A 12,935-nucleotide genomic window follows, 5' to 3' on the forward strand; every position below is an offset into this window, starting at 1 on the left:
CAAAGTGCTTCTTTCACGACCTGACAATTTCTGTCCGCGTCTATAGTCCTTTCCCCCAAACCATACACTGCTTCAGATGCTCCTTGTTTCCCATTTCTGGGCTGTCGGATTTTTTTCTAGAACTTCCTTGAGGCCTACTGGAAGTCTCTCTCCATAGCCTCTTTAAATTCCTCCTTTAACCCAAATTTTTTTGCTTCTTGAAAAAATGCATTAAATTAAGACCAGTAGAGGTTGATTAAAATCTGAATCCCGCAGCAGTCTTCAGACTAAAACCTTTTTTTTTTCTTTTTAAAAAATGGGAATTGGATTAGCTTGACCCAAATTCAAACAGTGTGTTACAAATCAGTACAATACTTTTTAAATCAAATACATTCCTAATTTATTTCGCCAGTCATAAATCTGAGTTTAGGCTTCTTTATTGAAAAAAGAAAAAGAAGAAAACCTCCAGGCCTCTAAGATCTATTTTGGTGATTGATTAAATTGAATCTTGTTCTGCTTTGCACCAGTGATTCCATTTCTGCACCAGTGACTCTTTTGTGTGTGTGTTTGTCAACATGAGCATGCTGCGTGTCGTCATGGCAATGTATTAATTTCGGTTTAGATTCACGTGCAGGTTTGCATTGTTGATACAGCAGAAGACATAACCCATGGGAGCTTTCAATGTAGGGTAAAGTAATGACATTTGGAATGAGGAATATTAACTCTCCCAGCAGAGGGTCTGTTGGGGAAAAAGCAGCTTTACCTAAATGGTCTGTCAAGATTGTGGTTGAAAGATTTAATCTAGAGATGGCATTGAAAAACAAGCACTGGCTTTCCTTTTAGTTTTCAGGCTGACTTCCTGGGAGCAAATTGGTTCTGTTTCCTTCCAGCCATAATGCATGATCTCTTTGTTTTTAATTCATGATGCAGAAACTCTGTAAATTCATAGATTGTTTTAGTAAAACCATGGGAGGGGGGCAAAATGCTGACAGACAGAGTCCCAACTTGAGTCTGATGGTGATTTAATGGAAAAAACCCCATAAAGATTAGGGGGTTGGTAAGGAGGACTTTCAACCTAAAACACTTGGAGCTCATCAACGGATAAACATTACCCAAATACTAGTAAGAACATAATTTTAGAAACATTTCTGGCTGAAGGGCTGCTCAGATAGTTTGTCGTAAAATAATTTTAGGAGTAAACCCATAAAACTGCTTTCAACTTCCTCCACCGTTTGGACTTATGCCAGTTTCGGTCCAATTCAATGCAGTGCTGTTTATTTTTATAGTGCCATCCACAACAAATGCCTTCTCAAACCACTGTGACATGAGTAGGCTCCAAATTCCTGGTTAGCCCAATTATACTGTCACTTCTTGGTGTGTAAGTAGGTGCTTAACTGTTTTTATGAGTGAGTCTTTAAAACTAAGAGACTTTTGTATCACACGTTTACATTTAGCATTTGCCTAGTAGCTGATAGAAAATGTTTCATAGTGTACAGATGCAGCATCCTTTACAAGCCTATTTGAATATCCCAACGACCACTTAAGAGAATTTAACTATTCCAATGTTTCCCACCTTTCAGCAGTGGAACGGTAAAGACACGGCACTGATGGTGACCAGGGTGGTTAACCACCGACGCTTCTCTGCAACCGTGAGCATTGGTGACACGTGGCAGCGCAGCACCAGCCGCCATCGTTGCGTCATTCGATCTGATGGCGGATCGGGAGTGTCTAACTATGCCGACCTGATTGTTAAAGGTACGTTCTCCTGTGCTTCTTTTCACAGTAAATGGGACTGGAGGGGTTGGGATGAATTCAAACGTAGAAGAACAGCAGCATTACACAAACTTCATTATTGTGGATGCAGTAAAGTGGGACTGTTTCTTCTGAAAGTGTGAAACAAGCCTTGGTTGTTTGTGTTGATGTGTGCATGTGTGGCTGCTGCCCATTAGAGCTGTGAGGAAGCCGAGGTCGGAATACTGAAAGGATTTCCGTAAGTGAGAGCCCACAATGAGCCCTCTCTGTCTTCCTCTCTGTTAACGCTCCTCCAGATGTTTTTGATCCCTTTTTTACCCAAACTGTGAAGCAGATCCAAAAATGCAAACTTAGTTATACCTCACTTTATCTATGATGAATGTGCTCAAATTGTTAAAAAACGAGCATAGGCCTTTACAAACACACCTTTTTTCATGATGCTGAAAGATGAGCAATCCTTTAGTTCACAAGGACAAATTTCCTGGGTCAAATCCAACTAAGACAAACCTTATAAACTTCACTACAAAACAAGTTTGACTTTAAATGTTGGAAAATCTTGACATTCAACTACCAAAATAAGTTGTTTTAAATTTTTACAAATAGATGATTGCAAATTTAGTCTTGAAAAGAACCAGGTTGCTTCCAGGTCTGCATAAGTATGAAAAACAGAGATTAAATCATGGAAATGTGTTTGTGTTTTCATACTCTCTACAATTTCACATTCTTATATCTGTTGGTCAGTGCATTCTACATATGTAATATAATCGTCTCATTTATCTTGAGGTGGGAATCTTAATTCTTTTCACTATTTTATGAGATTATGATGCATAATGTCGTGATGCGATTGCAAATCAATTATTGACTGAACATGACCCCAAATCCAAAACATGTGGAGTCATGGTGGCATAGGATTACATAAAAGTATCTGCATCAGATGTTAGAGCTAACTTACTTGCTCGTGATCCCATCGCTTTGTTTTGGTCTGGTGGCATGCTATATTCAAAGAAAGCTTCTTAGTACAAAAACTCATCAACTAATTTTCAACGTCTTTGGATGGTCAGAGAGCCTTTGCAATAACAGTTGCAATGACCTTTGTAATGCGCTTTACCTTCTCTGAGTTATGGGGGGCTTCCTTATGGTATCACTGGTCTTCTGGTTTACGGAGGCAGGTAAGATCAGCTGGTTTATTGCCTCCTCCGGGTGGAACCATGTAAAATGACTCCTCAAGATCGTTGTTTTAAAATATTTCCATTTAGTTTAAGACAAAGTTAAAAAAAAAAACAATCCACAAGATTTTAAACTGGAAATGTCTGATTTTGTTTTATATAAAGATTTTTATACTATAAAAATGGTTATCAATTAATAATCAAGAAAGTATAATAATAAAGAAAACTAAAAACATTCCACCAGGTTATTTAAAAATGACCAAACTTCATTAGCTTTTTTAAAGAGTCAAGTTGCAGACATATTTAAGAGGAAAGGGGAGTGACTTCCATGTTCTTATCTTTTTAACAGAACACCAGCTCTGCAAAAGTTGTTTTATAAATTTACCTCATGTATCAACTCTTCATCATCTGTTGTAGTTTTATAATACATTTAAAAGCTTAGTTTAAGAGCAAAGTGTACTGGAGTCAAATTCCTTGTTTGTATGTACGAACTTGGCAATAAAGCTGATTCTGATTCTGATTTAACTCATTCTTTGTCATATAACCATAAATGAGATGATTCATGTGATTTTGAAGCACTAAAGATTGCACTATGTCCACACGTGTGTGAATGAGTGAGCCAAGCCTTCATGCTGAGCTGTTACAGTCCTGCAGAGATTGAAGGTTGGCTGTATTTGAGTGTGCATTGCATCTTGTATGGGCATTTTGACATCTGTGTGAGTGTGTGTGGGTGGGTGTGTTCTGTCTATCACAGATAAGACTCAGTGGGGCGAAGCAGAGATCCAGGAGAGCTGCTGTCAGCCATTGGCCCGTGGATACCTCACATAGAATGTGTTTGAGTGTGTGTGAGTTCCCCAGCAATTGTGGCACATTTTTCTAAGTCTCCCTGGGTCATCATAAAGCTGATTGTAGTCCAAGAATTAGACCCAGCAGTAGCACCAGAGTGTGTGTTAATGTCAGAGTGTGTGTGTCCGTGGAGCTTTTTGTTGCCCCAGAGCTCATTTCCAACATCGCCTGTGTGTCTGTTCCTGATAAGGAAATCAATAGAAGAGTGGACAGCTCTACTGTATGTCAGATTCCTGGAAACCCAGTAACACTCCGAAATCCCACTGGGTGTGAGCACAACACAATGTCCAATTTACAACAATAACTGCCTGGAATATGTTGGACTTCCAACTGAGGAGTTTTATTCCGAAATGAGATGTCAAATGTTTGAAGAGAAACACTAAAGAGATGTCAAACATTCACAGAAACACAAGCTCCTCCTGTAAAGGGGTTGTCGGTTTCTTGTAAAAAAATTTTTTAAATCTTATAAAAAAGATGAAGTTAAGTTAAAGGTTTTGAAAAGTCTGTTGGGCGGACCTTTTCTGTGAGAAGTCTGTATAACTTGTTTAGTTCTGATGCTTACAGGAAGCCTATAACATATAAAGACTAAATAATTGTGTGTCGCAAGCGTACATAAGGACACCTGATCAATAATCTAGATGTTAACAAAAAGTGGCCCATAAATTTACCCTTGAGGAACTCATTTGTGTTTGAAAACATGAGAAAAAAATTATTGACAAAACAATAGCCAGCCTGACCCGTACTGCAGTCAGCCATTTGGGAACCTCTGTTCTAAAACACCACAGTGTATGTGAAGTAAAGAAACATCATAAAATTCAAGGAAAATATTAAATTGGCTAGAATTTTTTTATTGGTTCTGCAAAGAGGTGCTCCGGGAGGCAATAAAATAATGTAATTACGTAGCCTCCATTTAATGAAAAATATTTTGTCTTGTTTCTTTATTTATATTCATTAAGTCTGGTGTATTAAGGGGGGAGTACACTCTGCCTGTCTTTTTAAGCAGGTCTTCGGGGTTTTCCGTAGGGTGTGTGCGTATTTGTTTCTGTACGAGGGTCGAGCTGTGCATGTTGGTCAGTTCGCCATGTTGTTGCCATTTCATGTCTATATATATATATATATACAGGGGTTGGACAATGAAACTGAAACACCTGGTTATTTTGAGCAAAACTGTGCTCTTACCCTGCTAATTGAACTTTCACACTCTGCTCTTACTGGTGCAATGTTCAAAATATTGAAATGCACACAACATTATGGGTGACAAACCGGAGTACCAAAGAGGACAAATTGTTGGTGCACATCTTGCTGGTGAATCTGTGACCAAGACAGCAAGTCTTTGTGATGTATCAAGAGCCACGGTATCCAGGGTAATGTCAGCATACCACCAAGAAGGACGAACCACATCCAACAGGATTAACTGTGGACGCAAGAGGAAGCTGTCTGAAAGGGATGTTCGGGTGCTAACCCGGATTGTATCCAAAAAACATAAAACCACGTCTGCCCAAATCACGGCAGAATTAAATGTGCACCTCAACTCTCCTGTTTCCACCAGAACTGTCCGTCAGGAGCTCCACAGGGTCAATATACACAGCCGGGCTGCTATAGCCAAACCTTTGGTCAATCATGCCAATGCCAAACTTCGGTTTCAATGGTGCAAGGAGCGCAAATCTTGGGCTGTGGACAATGTTAAACATGTATTGTTCTCTGATGAGTCCACCTTTACTGTTTTCCCCACATCCGAGAGAGTTACGGTGTGGAGAAGCCCCAAAGAAGCGTACCACCCAGACTGTTGCATGCCCAGAGTGAAGCATGGGGGTGGATCAGTGATGGTTTGGGCTGCCATATCATGGTATTCCCTTGGCCCAATACTTGTGCTAGATGGGCGCGTCACTGCCAAGGACTACCGAACCATTCTTGAGGACCATGTGCATCCAATGGTTCAAACATTGTATCCTGAAGGTGGTGCCGTGTATCAGGATGACAATGCACCAATACACACAGCAAGACTGGTGAAAGATTGGTTTGATGAACATCTCCCATGGCCTGCACAGTCACCAGATCTAAATATTATTGAGCCACTTTGGGGTGTTTTGGAGGAGCGAGTCAGGAAACGTTTTCCTCCACCAGTATCACGTAGTGACCTGGTCACTATCCTGCAAGAAGAATGGATTAAAATCCCTCTGACCACTGTGCAGGACTTGTATATGTCATTCCCAAGACGAATTGACGCTATATTGGCTGCAAAAGGAGGCCCTACACCATACTAATAAATTATTGTGGTCTAAAACCAGGTGTTTCAGTTTCATTGTCCAACCCCTGTACATATATATATATATATATATATATATATATATATATATATATATATATATAGATAGATAGATAGATAGATAGATAGATAGATGAAGAAGGGAGATATGTGTTTGATGGGTTGGTGGAAAGAACTGAGAAGAAGAGAAAGAAGGACCTGACCTGACAGAGAAAAAGATTAACTCAAAATTTAAAACGGGAAACTAAATAAAAGGGTGGAGGAAAATAGAAAAAATGCAGTTAGGTCTAAAGAAAAGATGTAAATATGACTAATGTTAAACCCTCTTCTACGATGACAGAAAACAGAGGAGAATTTGAAAGAAAACCAGTTAAATCACGAAGCCAAAGCTGACAGCTTAAACCCCATCAGCAGTTTCTGTCTGCAGCTTGTTGAACTCCAATCTGCTCGCACACTAGATGTTCTTGTGGATATGTTCAGATGAATGCCAAAAATAAAATGAAGAGAGTCGACTTTAAGAGGAGAGATGTGTCCACTACAAATCTCCTGTTTCCTCATGTTTGAGACTGTCATTTTATTAGAAAGTGGAAAAAACTGAAGTGACACTAAGAGGATCAGTGTCTCTTTTCAGGTTTTTCTTACTGTTGATCTTTCATTTTCTCCCAAAGCTCCCTGTCTCTGGACTGGTTTGACATTTCTGACTTCTTTATCCTCCATAGTTAAAAGAAGGAAAGCAGGTGGAGGTTTACATTGTGCCTGTAGACACTTTGATGGGCACAGTGTAGTCATGAGCGACAATGTCACATATTTTGGGGAAATGGGCCCAAATGAAAGATTGTTTCTTACATAAAGTGTTAATTACAATCCTTGCTGCTTTCACCGCATTTAAATTTGAAAGTAGCAGCCCTGTTCTGCGTTGCAATGCATTGACTACTTGATCATCATCAATTGTGACTGCCTCTAAAAGGCAGGGGTTTTGACAGCTTGCTGCATTAGAGCACGAAGGAGTGGCTTAACGCAATGCCAAGGCACAGACATCAGCATTTATCTTAAAGAAGCAGTTGTTGCTGACCACCAATCAGGGAAAGGTTATAAGGGAATTTCCAAACAATCTGGAATTTATCATTTTACAGAGATTATTTGCCAAGTGGAAAATAAGTCTTTTGAGAAGTCAACGTTGCACCGAAATGGACCACATTGCTTCCGGAACAATGTATTCTGAAAGAGATGAGACCAATGTCGAATGATCGAAGGGCTTTTTAATTCAAACCAATGTTTGTAAGCACAACCTAACAGGACTTGAACCTGCAAAACATTAGGTTTTCATTTCAGCAAATTTGTTTAATATGTTTCATTTTGACCAAAAATAAATGATTTAGGTCTTTTCGTGTGAGCTCTGAGTTTGGAATTCAGTTTTCTTGAAGATAAAACAAATGGCAGTTCAAAAAATAATTGTTTGCTTTAGAAATTGAAGATTTAATGGGTAATCACCCTAAAAATGCACACAAGCCATTTGAAGCAATGTAAGAAAATAAAAACAAACATATCATACTTTATATTTTAGTTTGAATTGCACTACTTTTAAATGAATCATATAAAAAAGTTCTAAATCATATGAAAAGTTAATAAGGTTTAAAATCATATAATGTTTCATTAGTCCTGATTTCTGTGCTGGAAAATAGAATCTGCCATTTATTCAATTAAATTAAAGGAGCAACATACCAAACCTAGTCAAATGTTAAAGAAGCCTGGAGTAATTTAAAGAGAAAATAAGACTGTACTCCAATTAAGAAGTAATTACAAACAATAAATATGTACCCAGCATAATAAATGTAAAATACATTTCAAAAGTCTTTTGGTTTTGAAAATATTCTGTACAGATTAATTACTCTTACTCCAAAAAAAATCAGTTTTTGTCAGCATACTTTTTCAAAAGGCTTTAAAGTTACTTTAAAAGGACAGGAGAGGAAATGGTGAAAGATTAAGAACCATCTTCTATGCTTTTTCCTCTGTCAACTTGAATGTCAGTTTGTTGCTCCACTGTCAAAATGGGAGAAAAATCAATTTTGGCAACATGATCGTTGCAGTCAGTGCAACTGTCTTTTCCATCTTTTCCGCCACCTCAGGTGATATCTCCTGAATCTTCAAGCAGACTGAGTCCTTCTACTATATCAGTGGTTATGACCCCCATGATTTTGTTCCCCTAACATATGCAAACATTTTTTTGGTGCTGAATCTTTCAGTCTATTAGAGCACGGCACAGCTTGAGAACACCTAGAATTATCGGAAATACTTGTGCAGACCTGCTAAAGCTTGAGCTTGTGGAATCAGTTTTTGTCTGTATGGAAACAGGTCAGTCAAAGTTCCTGCAGGCAGCGATACCTTTAGGAGGGGTTTCATGTTCTTTCTGAACCAGGTCACTCTCTGCTGGGGTCAAATCACTGACCCTTGTTTAAAGCAACCATATACCTCCTTCCTCCTCATCTGGCCTCATTGGTTTTGTGTCTAATTGGATTTGAGGGTTCCTGAAGTGATATTGGACTCTCAGCTTTTGTTAAAAGTAGACTACTGCTAAATCTTTAGTCTTTATTAAATAATGTACCACAAAAACTAAAATCTATTGCATACAAAACTTAAGACTGTAAATCATACTTAGATGTTAAAGAAGCTCAGCCACGATTTCAGTCCCAACCGAAAACGTTGATTCACAGTTTGAGTACTTTGAGCAAAAGATTAATTGGTAACTTTTTAACTGCTTTTATTTGGGACATACAGTGGGGAGAACAAGTATTTGATACTCTGCCGATTTTGCTTGTTTTCCCACCTGATCACCTAACCACTTGTGGGAATCCCGGCTCTCATAGGCCTGTTAGTTCTTCTTTAAGAAACTCTCCTGTTCACCACTCATTACCTGTATTAACTGCACCTGTTTGAACTCATTTTCTGTATAAAAGATACAGATAACGAGCCTTGGAGGAGATCAGCTCTCTCTTCACCAAAGAAATTCACAGAATTTAATCACTATCTGAGTGGTACATCAATAATCACTATCACAAAATATGGCAATACAATATATTAAAATAACTACTTATAGATTGGTGCTATAATTATTAACTAAGCTGAATTTAGGACAACACCATATCGTATTCCTCATCTGGCCGTTAAAGACAGAGAGCAGCTAAAAAGAGCTGACAAGAAGAAACAGTTTTTATAAAGTGCCTTGAGATGACGTTTGTTGTAAATTTGCACTATATAAATACATTCAAATGGTATCAGAATCAAAGTTTGCTGCAACATCTAGGAGAATGGCAAAAAAATATAAATATTTTAAATACATTTGCATTCAGACAGGATTAAAAGAAACATTCTAACGTAGAAAGCAAGTGCACTCATACCTGTAAACTTGACCCATATAACCTCTTACCTTAATATCACCTTCACAATTCATGGCAGATAGTTCTTCAGGTACAAGGGAATTTCATGTTACTTTAGTTTTTATCTCAACTGGCTTAAAAATCCAAGGTTAGAGCTGAAAAAAGCATCAAATTCATAAAATACTCTTACCCAGTGCAGGGAAAAGTATGCGCAAACACATTTTAATATCATACATTTATATCAAGAATACAAAATATTAGTAAATTTGTCAATAAAAAGCTGAAATTGACCTCAAGTACACACACAAAGCATAAGGTAAAGTCTTCCTCTGCGAGTTAATGTGCAGGACTTTTATTAGAGAAATTTATTTTTCTTGACAATATTAGACCTTGTCAAGCACCTCACCGGGGTCGTAATATGGTGCAGTAAAAAAGTTAATGCAGATACTTTGTTCCCCCAGTGGGAAGTAACACAGATCAGTTTTGAGAGGGCAGTGTTTCATCAGACAATAAGCTCCCAGGACACCCTGAGTAAAACCTTTTATGAGGCTTCTGTCCATGTGTTTGTACTGAAGTCCTTATAGGCCTGCAGGTATGGTGTCCTGCATGAGGACAGCTATCGTAGGACTGGTTCATTTTCTTTTCTTGTGCCCTTTAAATCTAATAGTTTAAATTAGATTCTGAGATCAGAAGAAGGGTTTTTTATTCTATTTTTTTCATTTTTATGCAAGTTTACCCTAATTAAAAATGGCTCCACTTTGTAAAACAAATATGGGTCAGTTTTAACTGATATCGGCCAGTCATACAAAAAATAAATGAATTACAAATAATTGAAAAAATAAAACTGACCTTCTACAACCATAGTTTCTACATAGCGTTATCTGATACTTTTGATCAACTCATCCATCTTTCACCACACACAATCCTACTTTTTCCCCGTAAATACAATTTGAGTCTTAAATCAAATTCAAATCAAACTTCTTTTTCCTGCCTGTTTTTTCTAACCTTGTAATCACCCAAGTTGGCCATATGACTGTGTATCTTGCAGTATTCATGTTTTTTTCTTTATTCATTCAGCACTCTATACTCTCTCACTTTTCATTAACATAGCTGTATGAGGGCTGATGGTTGTTGATTAGCAATCAGAGTCTTTACTGGTTCTGTGTCCATGCACTGCAGTAAACAGGCCTTAATGCAGATGGAGATATTTGTGTGCACCTTATAAAATGTACCTCCAATAAACCATGTTGGTCTGCTTGTTGAAACCGTTTTAAACTATAGATAAGCATTTAAAACATTAAGGTTTAAGAACACATATGAAACAACTTCATTTTAACAACTTAAAAGAGTGACTGACGTGCATGAAATGATTGTCGCCTTGCATTAGGAGTGATTACCTCCAAATAGAAGCGTGCACCCATCATTGCCTTTCATCAAAATGGCCTCACATACATGAAATTGCTAGTAAGAATATTGCAGCAGAAATAACAGTTTCCTGTATAATAAAGAACTTCAAGCTTATAGTTTCAGCCACAGTGAAGAATGCTTCATTGTTGCTACCTGTGCAGAGCTTCCTCAGTATTTTCAGCAGATAGTTGTTAGTGCATCTACACGTAAAGTTAAAGCAGGACTTTTGGGCAATAGTTACCAACAACAGCTACCATTAGTCATGTACCAAACCAATAGTGAAGCTTCTTGACCTAATCCATGTGTGAGGTTGCTTTTAATCCAAGGGAGTCGTCCTTATTCTGCCCAAGATTGAAACAATCTAAGGATCTATCTGGGAGGAGACCCCAAGGGAGACCAAGAACTCGCTGGAGGGATTATATATCCTGTCTGGCCTGGGGATGGATGGATGGATGGATGGATGGATGGATGGATGGATGGATAGATGGATGGATAGATGGATGGATGGATGGATCTAAAATTAAATATTATCTGTTATCTGTTATATGATCATTTTTGACCATTAGATTAGAAGAATCCGCAATGCATTCACACTTGTGCATCTAATTCTTACATTGTGAAATCATTGAAGCTGTACGATTATTCTGGCCAAGAAAAATAACTGTTCAAATTAATGATACGGGTGATTCATCTAATGTTGAATGACAACCCCTGATTAAAATAGTATAGATAAAATGATGTCTGATGTGTGGAGTCATGGCTGCATGCACAATCTGCCTCCATATAGTTGAGATGTATGAGTGTGCACCGACTGACAGTTGATTCATCGGTCCTGCAGCCGTCATACATATGCTAATCCAGCCTTAAGGAAAGTAAAAAAAAAAACTTTCAGAGTTAAATCAGGACATTGTTTGTAGACCGCGGTAGAGGGAATGGGGTTCTTTGCAGGTTTAATGTAGTTGTTAACTGACAAAGCACCTGTCACAGAAGAAATATAAAAAAGGTCCATATTAAGAGTCAAAGCCTAATATTTAAAAATATATTTGATGCAGTTGTTTAAGAGGATAAATGAGTAGTTTCATTGTTCTGTAGTATCTTTACATGTGAACATTTCCTGGAAAAACACATTTAGATGTTCAAGGTGAAAAGATTTTGATCTGAATGGAAACTTTTTCAGCTCAGAGCTGCTAAAGATACCTAAAGACTACTGAATGTAATACAATTTGTATTAAAAAAACTTCAGCATTAAAATCAGTGAAGTAGGATTTCAAAAATAGATGTGAATCCTTTGTGATATTAGTATATGTTGGTAGATCTTGTATATGATTGCTGTCCGAAGTGTTGGTCTTGGAGCCGTCAGAAAAGCGGGAGCTGTCCGTGGTAATTACCGTAGATCATGCTGATGAGCGCAGTGCTTCACAGGCACAGGCAGTCTGGTGACTAACGGGAAAGGTCCAATTAATTTCCCTGTCATTGTTTCCATCTGCTCCTGCTGCTCTTTAGCTGTGATGCTTTCAGATTTATGTCACTATGCCCTGGCAGATTTGCTTGTTTATTTAACATAAATGTTACTACTTGGCTTGTAAACAGTCTCTGCATCTCCTTCTAGGCTAATCAACACTTGAACTTAATTCAAATGTCTTTTTACCATTGTCAATAAGCTGTTTTTATTTTTTGTATGTGTGTTAGAATACCTTGCATAGGACACCACACGGCCCTACACCCTGCTACACCTTGGTGTGGAAGCTACTCTATTTCAAAAATAAGTTGCTTTATTCAAAATCTTAGCTTTGCTATGTAGTGAAAAAAGACAAAAAACACCATAAGATGTAAGGCAAGATAAGTAATTATTTTAAAATTATATTATTAGGATAGTCAACTGGCAGCAAAACTGTTTCCATCATTTAAGAAAAGAAATGTATTGGGTTAATGGTTAATTTTCTCACTTAAATCTAAATCTACATACAGGCATTATCATCATATAGGCAGCTGAAATTATGTTAGCGGTGGCTGGGCTTTGCCTTAAAGATAAGGGTGAAGATCTGCTGTAACTAGATCAGGGGTTTACAACCTTTGCACTTTTTCTCAGTCCAGCTAAACAAAACATTAGAGCTGCAAATATTTCATTAACCTATGAAAAAAGAC

The 12,935-nt window shown here is 37.8% G+C and overlaps 1 protein-coding gene across 12 annotated transcripts in view; it reads left to right on the forward strand.

The window, feature by feature from the left end:
• Nucleotides 1-12,935, forward strand: part of ptprt (protein tyrosine phosphatase receptor type T) — a 444,335-nt gene that overhangs the window by 109,748 nt on the left and 321,652 nt on the right. For all 12 annotated transcript variants that reach the window (XM_047347294.1, XM_047347295.1, XM_047347298.1 and 9 more), the window contains exon 7: nt 1,560-1,734. In XM_047347294.1, coding sequence (XP_047203250.1) covers nt 1,560-1,734 — 175 coding nt within the window. The remainder of the gene's footprint in view (nt 1-1,559; nt 1,735-12,935) is intronic.

The sequence above is a fragment of the Girardinichthys multiradiatus genome, chromosome 20 (assembly GCF_021462225.1).
Source record: "Girardinichthys multiradiatus isolate DD_20200921_A chromosome 20, DD_fGirMul_XY1, whole genome shotgun sequence".
Taxonomy (NCBI): domain Eukaryota; kingdom Metazoa; phylum Chordata; class Actinopteri; order Cyprinodontiformes; family Goodeidae; genus Girardinichthys; species Girardinichthys multiradiatus.